The sequence below is a fragment of the Notolepis coatsorum genome, assembly GCF_963971535.1.
Source record: "Notolepis coatsorum genome assembly, chromosome: 17".
NCBI classification, from domain to species: Eukaryota; Metazoa; Chordata; class Actinopteri; order Aulopiformes; family Paralepididae; genus Notolepis; species Notolepis coatsorum.
In genome coordinates, this window is record NC_140181.1 from 42,386,868 (window position 1) to 42,405,530 (window position 18,663).

Sequence of the window (18,663 nt, forward strand, 5' to 3'; positions counted from 1 at the left end):
TTAGTTCTGTTTCAGAGGATGATGCAGTGTTTTAGTTCTGTTTCAGAGGATGATGCAGTGTGTTTTAGTTCTGTTTCAGAGGATGATGCAGTGTGTTTTAGTTCTGTTTCAGAGGATGATGCAGTGTGTTTTAGTTCTGTTTCAGAGGATGATGCAGTGTGTTTTAGTTCTGTTCCAGATGATGATGCAGTGTGTTTTAGTTCTGTTTCAGAGGATGATGCAGTGTGTTTTAGTTCTGTTTCAGAGGATGATGCAGTATTTTTTAGTTCTGTTTCAGAGGATGATGCAGTGTGTTTTAGTTCTGTTTCAAAGGATGATGCAGTGTGTTTTAGTTCTGTTTCAGAGGATGATGCAGTGTGTTTTAGTTCTGTTTCAGAGGATGATGCAGTGTGTTTTAGTTCTGTTTCAGAGGATGATGCAGTGTGTTTTAGTTCTGTTTCAGAGGATGATGCAGTGTGTTTTAGTTCTGTTTCAGAGGATGATGCAGTGTGTTTTAGTTCTGTTTCAGAGGATGATGCAGTGTTTTAGTTCTGTTTCAGAGGATGATGCAGTGTGTTTTAGTTCTGTTTCAGAGGATGATGCAGTGTGTTTTAGTTCTGTTTCAGAGGATGATGCAGTGTGTTTTAGTTCTGTTTCAGAGGATGATGCAGTGTTTTAGTTCTATTTCAAAGGTGATGATGCAGTGTGTTTTAGTTCTGTTTCAGAGGATGATGCAGTGTGTTTAGTTCTGTTCCAGATGATGATGCAGTGTGTTTTAGTTCTGTTTCAGAGGATGATGCAGTGTGTTTTAGTTCTGTCTCAGATCATGATGCAGGTGCCAGCTTCTTGAATAGGGGTGGCGGTCGTCCTTCCTCCCTGCTGTCATCTGTACCCTCTAGTTTGCAAGGCAACACATGTGCCATGACCAAGGATATAAGCTTGGGGTGAACCTGAACCCCACCTTATGCAAGCTATACGCGCATTTTCCTGAACCGATGACGCGATAGCCCACCTCTCCCTTAACCCGTATGTGCTAACTCAGCCAGCATCACAACAACAATGGCATCGTACAGAGTAGTTGCGTTCGTGTTACAGAAGCTATTGAGCTTGATCTGGCTTTTACAGCTAAATGTACTGCCCCTGTACTACCACCGTCGACAACAGATTGACATCTCCCGTAACTCAATCATTGCCAGCTATTAGACTGGGCCCTGCTGTAGTTAGGCCAGCTTTCCATTACAACTTTTCACTGTGCGTCACGTTGTTCGTAGAGCTAAATCTATATTTTATATTATAGCTATGTATCCAATATCGTTGTCAATTGACGGTAAGAACCTTCCATTCAAGATGCATAAAAGAAATATTCTTTTCATCAATATGTTCCCGTTTTATACCGTGGTGAATATGAGTGTTATATCGGAATGATCTGGGATAATTCCTGCAAGGCTATTTATAAGGCGCTAAGCTAATAACGTTAAATCCATTGGTGTTTCGTCCATACACTAGAGTTAAAAATCCAAATGCATATGATCGGTATTATGTCCCATCATGAATCCATGAAAGCGGGGGCGGGGGAAGTAGTTTCTGATGAATTGATTGCCAATAACGGCATTCGTTATTACCACAACATAGGCTGATCTGGGGGATGGCTATTAAATCCTTGCACGATCAAGCTGAAATTGACGTCAAATTGCTCTTACCTTTGGCCGGTTGGATTCCAAAAAGAATTTTCCAATTATTTGATCGCCATCTGGTAGATCATATGTCCATTGGCCCATGCCATAATCCTTTACTGCATAATGAATTCGGCATCCCAAGAAGTATTCCATGCGATCAAGTGAAGTCCTCGCTTCAGACTAACAGAAAAGTCCGCCCGTAACGTAAACAGTGTGACACCAGTAGGGATGGGTATCGTTAGGATTTTATCGATACTACTACTCTTATCGATACTGCTTAACGGTTCGGTACTTTATCAATACTCTTATCGGTTCTTTTTGATTTAGCAAAAAGAAGAAAAAAAATTATTAAGAACAGAATTGAAATTGCTTTATTATTCTTTTATATAACTATATTACTGCACATGGCTACTTTTTTATCAATTAATACAAGCAGTCAGATAAATTAACTATTTTGGGACTTTCTATTTTATTTAGAAAGTTCTTAAATCGGCGGTTAGGTGGCCGAGCGGAGATTGCGTTCATCACCAACCCCGGAGCTGTGAGCTGGATTCGCCTGTTCGAATCCAGCTCACAGCTCCGGGGTTGTCACCAGCTTGGCTGGCCGTCTGCACTAATACAATTGGCTGTATTAGAGGGTGGGAGAAGCTGGCGGGGTGGGTCCGGGTCGTTGTAAACAGCGACTCCTACAGTTCGGTCGGGGCGCCTGCTAAGCGCGGATAGGACTTGAGCGGGATAGTGTGATCCTCCCACACGCTACGCCCTCTCGATGAGAATCCGCGCTGCCAGGTGAAAAGAAGCGGTGATTGGCTGGACGTGTGTCGGAGGAAGCACGTGGTAGCCTCCACTCTCCCAGATGATCTGACTGTGGGGGGTAAGTGCGCAGCGACCAGGAAGGGACTGGGAATTGGCATACGACTAACATTGGGATGGGAGAAAATCTGAGGAAAATGGAGGGAAAAAAAGATCAACATAAAAAAAAAAAAAAAACGTTCTTAAATCAGAATGTCCCACCCAATACCCAGCTGTTAAAAAAGGTTCAATACTCCATGTTATTAGTAGAGGCTGTGTGTCTTGGTGCGCTCCGGGTTCTGTTTACGGTTTGCGTTTTGAGCGTGTAAGCTTGCCGTAGCGATGATGTCACGCTCTAACGTCAACACAGGAAGAGTTTTAACACACGGTGGTGGAAGCTGGATGCTGATATAAAGAAACAAATAACCAATAAATATGAAATTATATTTGAACCTCTTTTGTCAAGCCTTGTCAATATAACCCACCGCCTTTTCTCACGAATGGAACTGGTGTCGTGGAGTCCGCTTTGAGCGTTTTCCAGGGTTAGCGGCTAGTTAGCTTAGCCTATGTATTACTAGTTAGCAGCTAACATTGCTCGCATCAATTATATTGCATGTCATTGATCTACCGGTCGATCGCGGCCGACTGGTTGGGCACCACTGGTCTATAGAAATAAATGCATTCGAACAAGAAACCAATGTATAGTACACATAGCAATGGCAAAAAAAGTTGAGTGAGTAATAATGGCTCGCTGCGGCTCGCTTCTCGTGCAGAGACAGAGAGAGGAGACATCGTTCGCAACGTTTAAATTCCTAAAAAAAAACTCATAATAATAATAATAATAATAAGTATCGATAGCAGTACCGATAACGTCGGAGCTTATCAATACTCCGGTCTTTTCTAATATAGTACCGGTTCCCGTTTAGAACCGGGGTCCGGGGGGCACTCCTAGTCTGCAACAGGGGTTACTGCATTCTCGAGACAGCGCCACTACCAGGATCTGGCCGGTACTGCACTTTCGGAGTCCCAATATGCCTTTTCCAGCCAAAATACAGCTCTGTGACAGTGAATATGATATTAATATCGAGAAAAACGAACCAAAAACGTAATATTACGTGGCTGGCACCCAACGGTTGTCGGGCAAACACGTAATATTACGTGGATGGCCCCGAATGAGTTAATCTGCATACAAACACAGCCAACAAAAAAGAAACATGATACATATACACATAGCAGGCCTTTTTCTGAAAACCCAAATAAGCTAAGTAGCCAAGCACATAGACTGTTCCATAGCATACGCCTTCAGTTGATCATGACAAATCCTCTCTTACCTTGACGATTAAAAAGCCTCCATAATTTAGTAAATAGTATTCCCATGGCTGGTGTTGAGCTGTAGCCAGCCAGCTAGCGTTGATGCTATTCAATGCTATCAACATTAGCTAAATAGCTAACCAACTAAATACAATAATAGACTGGTATCCTGAGGTAACGTTAAATACAGACAACTTTTGCTACAATAAGACAGTGGTATCCTGAGGTAACGTTAAATACAGACAACGTTTGCTAGTCGAAAGGACTGGACACAGGGACAAGTTAAACATCAATCAATTAATTTAATACAACAGTAGTTTAAGCTGCGTGCACCATATTATATACGGCTTTGACACGTTCTCTCTCTCCTGCCGAATAAAATCCTCCTCATCATCGATTGCCTGTAGGCTGTAGTTGCATTTTGCGCATGTGAGCCGTGGTCTCTCTCTCCTTTGGAAACTAGCGTTACGTTAACTCAAAAGCACAGAACCGGACAACACAAGTAGCAACAAACAACGATAACACTTCCGGTCGGGGGGTTTCAAAATAAAAGAGCGACGTCTAAAACAGGAAAGACAATTATTTTGTAAATTTGTGGCACGCACTTATTTCTCGAGACAATTTCTTTTTTACGGAAACCTTTTTTTAAATGAAAACTAAACGAAAAATATCTAAATAGTTTTCGTCTGGACATGGCCTGAATGTGTAGCGGGCGGTGCTAGAAAAAGAAGAACGTCCCTAATGTAAATAAAGGTTTAACATGTCCTCCTCACGACAGAACAATAGGATTAAGGTTGGAAATTGCTGAAGTTTCCCTTGAAATAAGATCATTGTTGCATTCTCTATTATACACAGTTTTTCACCTGATGACCTCTTTTCTCCTTCTCTCCCAACCCCCCCACCGTCCATATCCTCCTCACAGCCAACCTGAACCCCATGTCTCACACCCAGCACTGTGTGACCAGCATGGGAGCTCCATCCTGGAGCTGCACGGGCCTGGAGGGAGAGGAGCTGGACGGAGAGGCAGAGGGAATCGGGGACGGAAACGAGGGGCGGGGCCCCCACGGGGAGGGCGGCCTGAGCTTCCTGCTCAAACAGGAAGACATGGAGACCCAGGACGCCTACAACCGCCTCTACAGCCGGCTGGATGTGGCCGTGAGGGAGATGAGGCAGTATGTGGCCCAGATCGACGTGTAAGTATTAGAAGCAGGGCTTTAGAAGCTTCACCTACCTGGTAGTTCTCTCTCCAGCTCAAAACGTAAGATTCCGGGTTCCGTGTCAACGTAGCTGGTAACCACAGATTTACGAGGATTTGGCTAGCAGCTGTGGTTAATTTCTCACTGTGATTTAGAGTAACATATTGGTTGAGTATAATCAAGCAGTCTTGAAAATGTATTCACCTCATGATATGTATGAGTAGAATCCCTGATTTTATTCGGTCACCCCTGCAGTCTCTCCTTCCCCGTATCTGGTTTGTTTCTCGAACTATCAACAAAAAAAACACAATTTGTTAGTCATATATATTCAGTAGACATTCATAGCTATGACAACACGCTGGGATCATATTGACATTCCGGTGTCGTTCAATATCTGAGCAGACTATTTTTGTATTCGTCGCTGTGACATTTAAAGATCTTCAAATGTCTCCGCCTCAAAGCGTTGAGGAGCTGATACGTGACCCCCCCCCCCCCCCACCACCACCAGACAACCCTCCTGAGGTCATAGGTCAGGCTCCCTTTGTCTGCCTGGCTTTCTTTTCCCTTGTTTAAAGCTCAGGCCTTAGTGAAAGGAACATTCTTCAGGCTCAAAATATTTACGGGCCCAGGAACAGGGAGGAACACGTGTGTGTGTGTGTGTGTGTGTGTGTGTGTGTGTGATTAGGTGTGTACTGTAGGTGTTTGATTGTGAGGGTCTGTATCCACGCCACACTATATGCTGTACTTTTTACGAGAATAAGCATAAAAAGGAAATTACTTTAATTTTTATGTGCTCCTGTGTACCATAGCTCAATGGGTAGAGCATGGTACTAACACTGTCGTGGTTAGGGGTTCCATTCCCTGTGTAGCTCAGTGGGTAGAGCATGGCACTAACACTGCCAGGGTTAGGGGTTCCATTCCCTCTGTAGCTCAATGGGTAGAGCATGACACTAACACTACCAGGGTTAGGGGTTCCATTCCCTCTGTAGCTCAATGGGTAGAGCATGACACTAACACTTACATGGTTAGCGGGTCCATTCCCCTATATCTTAATGTGTAGATCATGGTAACAACAGGGGTTCAGTTCCCACTGTGGGCACCAGTACTAAAAATGTACCTACCTACTCACAGCACTTTGGATAGAAATGTCCTGACAACGTGTAGATGATTCTTCCTGCAGCCTCCTGTCATCCATCACGGAACCCACGCAGCCCCAGGAGCCGGGGGGGTCCCCGTCCTACGAACCCAGCCAGCCCCCTTCCCTGGCCCCCTGCGAGGAGGGCTGCGACCAGGACAAGACGGAGCACGGAGGCATCAAGAGGGTGTGCTTCAAGGTGACCGAGGAGGACCAGGAAGACTCTGGCCACGACACCATGAGCTACAGGGACTCCTACAGGTGAGAGGTCAGATTAATGTTCTACAGGCGTCATGGGTCAGGATTAGGTTTTTATTTTATAGTATATTTCACATAGATTCAATTCAGTTCCCATTTTACAACAAAAATACCCCCCCCCCCCCCCATAACACAAAAACAAACAAACATAGAGAGACAAAAATATATATATAAGACACACCACTTCCACGTTCAAGCTTGTAACATAAATCAAGGATTATTTAGGTTGCATTCATCAACATAGTGAATGTCAATGCTTAAGGCTGCATAAGAAACTACAACAATCATCAAACAACTAGGTTATCAGGTAAATAACAAGTCCTCCAACATGGTGCAGGACCGGACCCCAGACGGACAGAAATCTCTCTTTAGACCCCCTAAGTGATTATTTAATCTTCTCTAATATGCATAAGATCGCTCAGCCATACCGAAGTTTGTAGGATTAGGGTTTTAACCGATCATTGTTCTTGGGATGAAAAAGAAAAGAGGAGATGAATCCCACAGGTGAAGAACCGTCGGAAGTCCGTTTTACGTGCTGTGATGTGTCAATTGTCATCCAAAGGAAACATAATGATTGTTCTGTGTATTCATGGCTAAAGGCGGAAGAGGTTGGACATTTACATAGTCCAGTTCATTTGCATTCATTATACACAAAAAAGCATGTTTTTTGTCAGCAGGCCTCAGTGGTACATTTACTTCCCAACAGAGACCAGCTGTTATATTAGCAGCAACAAGTAGAAGCTTCCTACTTCTGTATTTCTCTGAGTCCCTGCACTCACCAGTTCCAACTTAAGCTATTTTGGTGGAAACCCCCAAGTTTCAATCGTGATTATATCAAGTCATTCGCCTCTTTCCACCAAATGTATCATTTGTATTGGAAAAAGGAGATTAGCTCTTATTTATCTGGTATTTAACAGTCTGTATAAACAACAGTGGCGATATGGTACACCCTTCCCTCACACCTCGAGTCATTTTTTTTCAACTCCATAAACGCTCTATAAAACACAAACGACAACATCCAGCTCCTTATTTTACTTGATAAATCTGTAACACTGCTCGTTCACCCCCTCCGAAGTCGGGAGATTGGTTCCAGATGTGGCCATTTCAACCATGATCGAGGGCTAAAAATGTAATCCAAAATGTTTTTGTTTGAACTTGGTTATGTCACTCGCTTGTTGTGTCCAAGTGAATCCATTCAGATGTGTGTGTGTGTGTGTGTGTGTGTGTGTGTGTGTGTGTGTGTGTGTGTGTGTGTGTGTGTGTGTGTGTGTGTGTGTGTGTGTGTGTGTGTGTGTGTGTGTGTGTGTGTGTGTGTGTGTGTGTGTGTGTGTGTGTGTGTGTGTGTGTGTGTGTGTGCGCGCGCGTGTCAGTGTCATCTGGGCAGTGTTCCATCGAGCCCCACCCTCCACCACCCACTAAGATGCAGTTATTGGTTGCTGGCGCAAGTCATACTGTATAATAGTGCTAAATTAGCAGGGAGCGGCCTGCCTGCCCAGTCTGTCATTATAACCAGGGCCACGCCACTCATTACAGAACTACCTCGTTATAATGCATGCACACACACACGCACACGCACACATACACACACATGCACACATACACACACATGCACACATACACACATGTAAGCATGTGTAAGTGTATAGAGACACATACATACACTCTCCTCCTGAGAGATGGAAGAGGGTTTATTGCAAATGGTTTTTATATTGTGTACAGATACACAGATTGTGACAGATATATAAGCTATTGTGTCGTGCATTGAATACATTAATGCAATTAAGTCCACATGCACACAAACAAATAAATGTAAGCTGTTTATGTTTAGTGTGCACATAAATACATTAGCAGTGTTTACAGACACGGATGCACACACACACACACACAAGACGGTACAGTACGGTCTACTGCGTGGCAGCACTTTCATGCGGGGGACAAAATGAACAGGAGGAATTATCCCACATATTAAATTCAAAGGGCTTGAGGAAATTCAAAGATGTGTGTGTGTGTGTGTGTGTGTGTGTGTGTGTGTGTGTGTGTGTGTGTGTGTGTGTGTGTGTGTGTGTGTGTGTGTGTGTGTGTGTGTGTGTGTGTGTGTGTGTGTGTGTGTGTGTGTGTGTGTGTGTGTGTGTGTGTGTGTGTGTGTGTGTGTGTGTGTGTGTGTGTGTGTGTGTTAGGGGTGGACGGTATATACGGTATAAACGGTATGAATTTGCGCTACAGTATGGATTTTGACTATACCTTGTAACCGGTAGAGCAGCTCTAAAATAGCAATGACGTCATGTAACCACAGCGTGACTATTTCACTTGCACTTGCCCCTAAAAATAGATATAATTAGTCATAGATAATAGATATGTGCAAACTGGAAAAAGTTATTTAGGAGCACAGAGGCTTCGTGCAGTGGACGTGTCAACGCGCAATTGTCATTTCATAATAGACAGAGCAGAGCGGACCTTCAATTCTAGAAGCAAACAAGCTCTTCCGCCCTGCGTTTGAAGGCTGTGTGACAACTTCTCTCGCGAGTCACGCAGTTTCTATGTGTAATGTAAACTCTGCGACGGGTCCAATCGTCTGGAATGCCCACATCGCGCTAAAACCTTATGTAATGTTAACTGTTGATCTAGCCTCAGGAAGCTAACGTTAGCTGGCTCTACTATAGCAGCCTGTCGATGTACTAGCCTCAGAAAGCTAACATTAGCTGGCTCCACTATAGCAGCCTGTCGATGTACTAGCCTCAGAAAGCTAACATTAGCTGGCTCCACTATAGCAGCCTGTCGATGTACTAGCCTCAGAAAGCTAACATTAGCTGGCTCCACTATAGCAGCCTGTCGATGTACTAGCCTCAGAAAGCTAACGTTAGCTGGCTCCACTATAGCAGCCTGTCGATGTACTAGCCTCAGAAAGCTAACGTTAGCTGGCTCCACTATAGCAGCCTGTCGATGTACTAGCCTCAGAAAGCTAACATTAGCTGGCTCCACTATAGCAGCCTGTCGATGTACTAGCCTCAGAAAGCTAACATTAGCTGGCTCCACTATAGCAGCCTGTCGATGTACTAGCCTCAGAAAGCTAACGTTAGCTGGCTCCACTATAGCAGCCTGTCGATGTACTAGCCTCAGAAAGCTAACGTTAGCTGGCTCCACTATAGCAGCCTGTCGATGTACTAGCCTCAGAAAGCTAACGTTAGCTGGCTCCACTCTAGCAGCCTGTCGATGTACTAGCCTCAGCAAGTTAACGTTAGCTCCACTCTAGCAGCCTCCTCCCTCCCTCTCTCTCACTCTGTCTCCCCCATCCCTCTCTCTCTCTCTGCTAACAATCCTAATTCGATTATTGAACCTATTTCATTAAAAAGGAAGATATTGATGGACATTAGCTATAGTATAGCTCAGCAGCTGTAACAGAATAATTTAATTATTAATTAATTATTTTTGATTATTTACATTTTAAGTTAACAACGACAGCGGTGGACCGACATAACAAACGCTGTCACTGTTTACTTGCCCACAGACACTTGAGAAAAGGTATTGCAGTTTTGCACAATAAATGTTCTTAATAAAATACCTCTGTACTATGTGAAATATGTCCTAGTAATACAAGAGTACAGTAATAGCTGCCTTATCAGTGTTTTACCCCTTCAGAAGCATTTATATAGACATTTTAATACCGTGATATATACCGTTACCATCTATGCTTCAAATTATACCGTGATATACATTTTAGACCATACCGTCCAGCCTGTGTGTGTGTGTGTGTGTGTGTGTGTGTGTGTGTGTGTGTGTGTGTGTGTGTGTGTGTGTGTGTGTGTGTGTGTGTGTGTGTGTGTGTGTGTGTGTGTGTGTGTGTGTGTGTGTGTGTGTGTGTGTGTGTGTGTGTGTGTGTGTGTGTGTGTGTGTGTGAGAGAGACAAGTAAGCCTGAGGTGGCAACAGACCACAACACAGTTGGAACTGACAAGAGGTCTTTGGCCTCAGTACCGACTGAAGAACGCTGTGTGAAAACAAGGGGAAGAGAGAGAGAGAGATTCAAAGTTGTTGATGCAATAAGTCTGTGTGTGTTGTTTAGACCAGATCTGCTCCACACCTGCCACTCGCATGTTTTAAAAGCGGAATAATAATCACCCTGCTGCTCTTACTCTTGGCACGAAGTGGAGGCGGCTAAATTTGGACACTGTTGAGAAGTATGTGTGTGTGAGTGAGAGAGATTGAAAACAGGAGCAAGACGGAGAGAGTGAAGAAGGGAGAGATAGAGGGACAGTGAGTGAGAGAGAAGGGATGAGAGGAACGAAGGAGGGGGTATGAGAAACGGAGAAACACCTGTTTGGTTTTATTAACACAGCTGTGTGTACATACAGACGTGCATATGTGTCCCATGGTGCACATCTGTGCCAGATCTTGTGTGTCAGTGTCTAAAGCCACGGAGCAGGACGCAGGCTAAACCACTTGCTGATTGTTGCATACGTGTTTTCCCTCTGCTTACCGTACCTCTTAGAGATCCAGTACCCCCTCCCTCCAGTGAGGACAGGAGATACCTCTTAGAGACCCAGTACCCCCTCCCTCCAGTGAGGACAGGAGATACCTCTTAGAGACCCAGTACCCCCTCCCTCCAGTGAGGACAGGAGATACCTCTTAGAGACCCAGTACCCCCTCCCTCCTCCAGTGAGGACAGGAGATACCTCTTAGAGACCCAGTACCCCCTCCCTCCTCCAGTGAGGACAGGAGATACCTCTTAGAGACCCAGTACCCCCTCCCTCCTCCAGTGAGGACAGGAGATACCTCTTAGAGATCCAGTACCCCCCCCCCTCCTCCAGTGAGGACAGGAGATACCTCTTAGAGACCCAGTACCCCCTCCCTCCAGTGAGGACAGGAGATACCTCTTAGAGACCCAGTACCCCCTCCCTCCTCCAGTGAGGACAGGAGATACCTCTTAGAGATCCAGTACCCCCCCCCCCCCTCCTCCAGTGAGGACAGGAGATACCACAACAGGTGATATCACACATAACACCTCTCTCCTTCACCTTTATCTGCTCCAGCTTTCCCCTGAGCGTCCCCCTCCATTCCCGTGAGCTATCTCGTCAACCTCGTCAAGAAATATCTGTACCTTGAGAGTGCCTATATGTTTATATACACAGATGATACATACAAAAGATCAGCATGTTTATAATACCAGACATGCAGCGATGGAAAGATTCACGCTTCCACTACCCAAAACGAATTCATTAAAGAAAACTGTAATGTATAGAGCTATGTCAAACGGGAACAAACTGCCATTACATCTAACACATATTACCAGTAAGACAAGTTTCAAAAAGAAATTGAGAACAGCGATTTTTTTTTTAATCCAAATTAGGGCATTTGTGTGTGTGGTGGTAGGGGAGAGTTGGGGCGTCTGTGACCTCTCCACTTCTGTGGAGCTTCATTCATGTAGACAGACAAATTACTATCTTTACTGTCATTATTATTCTTTGTTTTGGTGTTGTTGCTTGTACAATGTGCATGGAAGTATTGTTTTATTCTGATTGTACAATGATTTTATGTTTGAATGTGTTATGTTATTTTGAGAGGACCCCAGGAAGAGTAGTTGTCACTGAGGTAACAACTAACGGGGATCCTAAATAAACTAAACCTAGCCAAGCAGGAGAACAGCAGCAAGAAGGCCATCTTGTCACCTAGCCAAGAACGGGGGGGAGGGGGGGGGGGGGGGGCATTGTTGTCATTTGGAAGCCAAAACATTTGCTTTCAAACTGGCAATTTTGTAATTTGAGCTACATAAATCTGCCATCTGCACAGTAATCATGTTTGAAAACATGAAAGTGGCCTAAAAAACCCATTGAAATGAGGCATTGCAGACGATGCTCTGTGCATCAGCATGTTGGAATGCTTTCCACCATTTATATTATAATTGAGCGGCGATTAAACTCTCGTAGAATGTGTGACTGTTAAACTCAGGAGTGGTTCATGACACAGGGCAGACTCCTCTCCTTTTGCTTTGTGCGGCTGGCAGTTATTATTAGTTCATCGTTTGGGAATTTTACACAGCCACAGATATTACAGTGTGTCTTCCGAATGCATTTTTGGTGAATGAAGTCAGTTGTTGTTGTTTGCGAGAGACGTTTATTTATCTTCAGTCGCACATAAATCGGGGGGAAAGCAGTTACTGTCAGCAGGGATATTTGATGGCGTAATTACAAGACACGGCTTTCACATTCCCTCTCTGTGGTTTCATAAAGGGAATGAACCCTTTGGCTTACTAAACTTCAACCTGTGTGTGTGTGTGCGTGTGCTCGTGTATGTTTTTCAGTGAATGTAACAGCAACAGGGATTCGGTCCTCTCCTACACGAGTGTACGAAGCAACAGTTCCTACTTGGGCAGTGATGAGATGGGCTCAGGTAAGGAAGTACATTCAGAACTGTCCCGCCAATAGAACTTAAAGGGTTAAATCTAAATCCACCCTCAAGTGGCATTACGTTTCCACCAGGGTTTGTGCTCAATTGTGCAAAAGTGGATTTTCTTGTAAAAAAAAAAAAAAAAAAAATTTATTAAATAAAACAAAGCTTTTTGTATAAGGCTATTTTTACAAATAATTAAGAATGAATTGAAGGAATGCTTTATAAATTATAAATAAATATTTTGGAGGCGGTTAAGTGGCGCAGTGGGCAAGGCGCTCGCCACTAGTGCAGGAGATTACACAGTGGTGTAGTGGTTAAACACTATCGCCTCACAGCAAGAAGGTCCAGGGTTCGATTCCCGCTTGGGGACCAGGTTTCCATGATGCCAGTTACCCAGGTGGGGTATCTCCCAGGCCTTTCTGTGTGGAGTTTGCATGTTCTCCCCGTACTCGCAAGGGTTTCCCCCCCCCCCCGATAAGATAAACCCAATGGAAAAACATGCACAACAACAAGATCGCTAACGCTGTGGCGTCCTTGACGAAGACGGACAGGAGCACTTGGATTGGTCCCCTGGCGCGGCTCACGTTGCGCCTGTCTGCTCCCGGCTGCCCTTGGGGGGGAAGGACGACGGGATGGGTTAATTGCAGAGACGAATCGCATACATGCATCGCATTGTAAATAACTATGTACAGATACCGAGATGTCACTCCATGTTACCTGTTACCTGTTACTGCACAATGTTGTTTTCTTCTTTTGATTCTATTATATGTACCACTGTATTGCACATCGTTGCGGGCAAGACCACCCGCATTTCATTGTATACCTGTATGCCGTGACAATTAAAACTCTTGACTTGACTTGACTTGCATGCCGATTAATGACCTCTGAGCAGGTCCTAAATTATTATTATTATTATTATAGATGCTGGGTTCGAGCCCAGCTCTCGGCATTGCTACCAGCTTGGCTGGTTGTTCATACTAACACAATTGGCAGTGTTAGGGGTGGGAAAGCTGGTGGGTGGGTCCTGGTCGTTGTAAACAGCGACTCCTACAGTTCAGTCGGGGCGCCTGCTCAGCGAGGAAAGGATCTAAGGGGGGTAGTGTGATCCTTCCACACGTTACACCCTCTCAGTGAGAGTCCGCGCTGCCAGGTGAAAAGAAGCGGTTGATTGGCTACACGTGTGTTGGAGGAAGCACGTGATAGCCTCCACTCTCCAAGACCGACCGTAGGGGGTTAGGTGCGCAGCGACCAGGAAGGGGATTGGGAATTGGCATAACGACTAACATTGGGATGGGAAAAAGGAGGGGGGAAAAGATTAAAAAAATAAATAAAAATTAATATTTTGATTTGGAATTGACTGAAAGTTACATTCAAGCACTGATTAATTCTTTGTTGTCTGTTGTTGTCTCCGCTAGGCGATGAGTTGCCGTGCGACATGAGGATTCCCTCAGACAAGCAGGACAAGCTGCACGGCTGCCTGGAGCATCTCTTCAACCAGGTATGCATGTGCACTCGCACACACACACACACACGCCAACGTATCCATGTACAATACACACACACCAATGCAGTGGCGGCTGGTCCATAGAGGGCGCTCGGGCGCCGCCCCCCCTGGTGGAGAGAGAAGGAGAAGAAGAAATTGTGTTTTTTGATTTTAGATTATGGACCCCTAAAAATAAACTAAACATGTTTCAAATAAATAATAATTACTAGGGATGCTCGATATTGACTTTTTTACCGATACTGATATACCGATATTGTCCAACTCTTAATTTCCGATACCAATATCAACCGATATCAACCGATACCGATATATGCAGGGTTTCCCCCCCAAAAAAATTGAATAATTTCAGGTAATTAACATTACATATCTCTTGTTGTGGAATTAACATAAATAAAATCAGAATTTGTTCTTTTTTTTTTTAAACTTAAATTTTTTATTAAGTTATTTAGACAGACAGCACTTACAAAAAATAAATAATAAAAAATGAAGAGACTAGCATCACAATAAAAACAAAAAGAAAAAACAGTGCACATAAATATTTACATGGGTATCACATGGTTAGTTGTCTGGTTCCCCTACTGTTGTTTTCTAGGTATTTGATACAAAGGCTGATTGTGTATCTCCCTTAAACAGGCATAAACAGGTAATTCCTACTCAAAGACAATAAATGCTGACTAAGGTTTGTATGTGTGATCTGGGTCCAGAGACCCTCCTTTAGCTTCTTTCTTCCCTTCTCCTTCGTCCTTTTTTTTTTTTTTTTAACTTTCACTTTGCCTTTTGGTTCACCCATACACAAACCACATCATCCCTGAATATTTAATATCACACCGTTAAACAGACATAAATAATAAGGTATAAAAGCATTCAGCAATTGTAATATCCCAAAAAACAAATTAGAAAATATTAACTAAAGTACAGGTGTGTGACATGGGTTCATAGACCCTGCTTGAACATCTTTCCTCCTTTACCCTTCGCTCTCTTGTGTTGCATTTGGTTCTACCTCTGTGATGTCGTTCTCGTTCCTTTTATAATCCTCCCACTTTCCCCATCTTTCCCCAAATTTCTCTTCCTGTAACCTCAGCATGTGTGTTATCCTTTCCATATCCTGTATTTCTTCCACTATTCCTACCCATTTTGCTATTGTCGGTGGGTCTTCCTTGTACCACAGTCTCGTTATTGCTTTTCTGGCCGCTATCAACATTATCTTTATGTTCTTTATTATCTTGTATTCCCTCGTGTGTCAGGTCTCCTAAGTAAAGCACCAGTCCTGTTTGTGGTAGCCCGTATCCTAATATTCTGATCATTGCTTCCCCTATCTCCTCCCAATACCCCTTCAGCTTCTGACATCCCCAGAATATGTGCGTGTGATTTGCCCCCTCCTTCCCACACATCCTCCAGCATGCTTTTTGTGTTGGTGCATATTTTCCCTTCAGCTCTGGGGTTATAAAGAATCTGATTATGTTTTTCCATCCAAATTCTTTCCATATTCTCGATCCTGTTGTTGAATGTTGTACCTCACATATGTTCCCCCATTCCTTCCCTGTTATTCCTATCTCTAGTTCTCTCTCCCATTTCTCCCTTATATAATCGGTCGTGTGTCCCTTGCTGGTCATTATAGCCCGGTATATTGCTGATATTACTCTTCCTTGCCCCCCTTCGTATGCCCATACTATCATCTTTATTATTCCATTCTGTTCCTCGTCTTTGGCCCCCCTTATTTCTTTGTTGTAGTAGTCTCTAACCTGTAGATATCTGAAGTGGTCCCTGTTTTCTAGTCCAAATTTCTCCTTTAATTTTTGTAGTGTCTGCATTTCTCCCTTCTCTATCATTTTGCATATTGCTGTTGCCCCCCCCTCTCCCACCTTCTGAATCCATGGTCTAACCTCCCTGGTTTGAATCTCTTGTCATGTGCTACCTAGGGCTGGGCGATATGACGATATTATATAAATATCGGGTACAGTTCATTAACGATACACTTTTTAAACGTATCGTGGATATCGTGATGTTTTGCCCAAGAGGCTTGTGTTGCGTCAATCTGGTCCACACGTTGACACTTTTGAACAGCGCCGCCCCACACACACTACTGCATCAAAAGTTACTACTTATGATAACAAAGGCATTCGTTTTGTGGCATTGACGTTATATAGTTACACTTTCAATAACATCAGCGTATTTACATAGCAACGACCGAGGTCGACCTAGATATAGCAAGCATTAGCCGTTCATATCTCAGCCCGTGCTGACTCCGTTGTGCCCATTCTGCGGTCTGTTAATAACGTTTTCAATCAGACAGATGTATGGAAATGCTTTTATTATAACATCCGTTACAGTAAAATCATTATGCCTCCAGTCGTTTAGTCATTCTGCAGAGCTAAAAGGTAAAAGTCGGCCGCGGCGAGCTACCGCTGCCATTGTTGTTTTCATTGAGCTCTCCAATAGCGGAAGTAAAAAATTAATACGCGCTTGCCGATTGGTGCTAAGAACAGCAGGGCGGGTGCAAGCGATGTGACGTAATTGGCAGACGCGACTGTCAATCAAACTGATTCTGTTTGCCGACTGAATGAATATAAACGTTATTAACAGATTGCAGCATAGGTACAATACAGTACAGCTCAATACAACAACAGTCAACAGTGGACTGGAGGATGCAGACCAGAGAAAGACTTTCGTCTTGTTTACATCAGGGTCCCCCATTTTCAATTCATCATATTTCGTATCTAAATCATATAATATCTCATTGCTAAATATATGCAATATATAATCTAATAATCCAATAATCTAAATCTAATATATAATATAAAAATGCTAAATGCATGGGTATTTTATTTTGTCTTTAATGTTAGCTTGCAAACTCAAATACTGTCTTGGTAAGCCTCATAATGAATTGTTTGGGGGGAAAAAAGAAAAACATCGTGATGCGTATCGTGTATCGCCGAAAGGTCAGAAAATATCGTGATATCATATTTAGGCCATATCGCCCAGCCCTAGTGCTACCCATCTCAGGACCCCTGACTGCTTCTCCAATTTGTGTGTGTTTTACTACTCTGTTCCATATGGTCAAGGTGCATTTGGTGATTGGATCTAATAGTCCCTCTTTTTCTTTAAATAGTTCCCTATCCCCCACCAGAGCTTGTACCTTGTATCCCTCCCCTTCTTTTTCAATGTCTTTCCATCTTGCCTCATATCTGTCGTTACACCAGCACGTCACTGCTCTCAGTTGTGCTGCATAGTAATAATCTTGTAGGCTGGGTACTGCCATCCCTCCCTCTTCCTTTGGTAGTTGTAGTGTTTTATATCTGACCCGTGGTCTTCTCCCCGCCCATATGAACCTCGATATCAGTCTGTCCCACTCCCTGAATTGATTCTGTGGTATTTGTATCGGTAGTGACTGGAATAGGTACAGTAACCTTGATAGTATGTTCATTTTAATGACCTCTATTCTTGAATTGAAGTCCAAGGGCATTACTGTCCATCTCTCTAGGTCTCTCTTGATGTTCTGATTTATCTGTGTATAATTCGCCTCAAACAGTTTCTCCACCCCTCTCGTGATGTTCACCCCTAAGTATTTAATCTTGTCCATGTCCCATCTTATCCCGTACTGTTCTCTAATTTCCGTCGTTGGAGAATAGTTCCATGCTAAGGTCTGTGTCTTTGTCACGTTTAGTTTGTATCCTGAGTAGTGGCCATATTCCTTCAGTAGATCCATCAGTGCCGGGAAGCTCTTTTCTGGTTGCCTCATGTATACTATCACGTCGTCTGCAAATAGGCCTAGTTTATATTCCGTTCCCTTTATCCCTACTCCCTTGATGTCCTCGGTCTGTCTGATCAGTTGTGCCAGTGGTTCTATGAAAACGGCGAAGAGCGTCGGTGAGAGACAACATCCCTGTCTGGTAGCCCTCTCTAATCTGATTCTATCCGTCAAGCTGCCATTCACCTTAACCCTCGCTGTCGGTTCTTGATATAGCGCCTTGATCATCTTCATCGCCCTCCCGTTCAGTCCGAACCTCATCAATGTTTTATATAAAAATGTCCAGCTCACACTGTCGAACGCTTTTTCTGCATCTAGGCTAATCAGTACCGCGCTACCCCCTTGTTTTTGTATCTCCTCTACTATGTGTAATGTCTTTCTCACGTTGTCCTGTGTCTGTCTCCCTTTAATAAATCCAGTTTGATCTTCATCTATAATGTCTGGCATAAACGTCTCAAATCTTTTTGATATTATCGATGTATACATCTTGTAATCTACGTTGAGTATGGACACAGGTCTGAAACTACTACATAATTCCCTATCCTTCCCTTCCTTCGGTATCGTGGTGATTATGGCTTCCTTCCACGAGGGGGGCATTTTCCCCTCTTCCATCGTGTGTCTGAACGCCGCCCCTAACATGGGTGCTAATTCAGTTCTAAATGTCTTGTAGACAGAATTTGTT

At 43.7% G+C, this 18,663-nt stretch overlaps 1 protein-coding gene across 2 annotated transcripts in view; it reads left to right on the top strand.

The window, feature by feature from the left end:
* The window catches only part of prex1 (phosphatidylinositol-3,4,5-trisphosphate-dependent Rac exchange factor 1), a 278,977-nt gene that overhangs the window by 234,090 nt on the left and 26,224 nt on the right, over positions 1-18,663 (top strand). For both annotated transcript variants that reach the window (XM_084333669.1, XM_084333670.1), the window contains 4 exons: positions 4,681-4,951; positions 6,135-6,350; positions 12,641-12,729; positions 14,145-14,227. In XM_084333669.1, the coding sequence (XP_084189795.1) occupies positions 4,681-4,951; positions 6,135-6,350; positions 12,641-12,729; positions 14,145-14,227 (659 nt within the window). The remainder of the gene's footprint in view (positions 1-4,680; positions 4,952-6,134; positions 6,351-12,640; positions 12,730-14,144; positions 14,228-18,663) is intronic.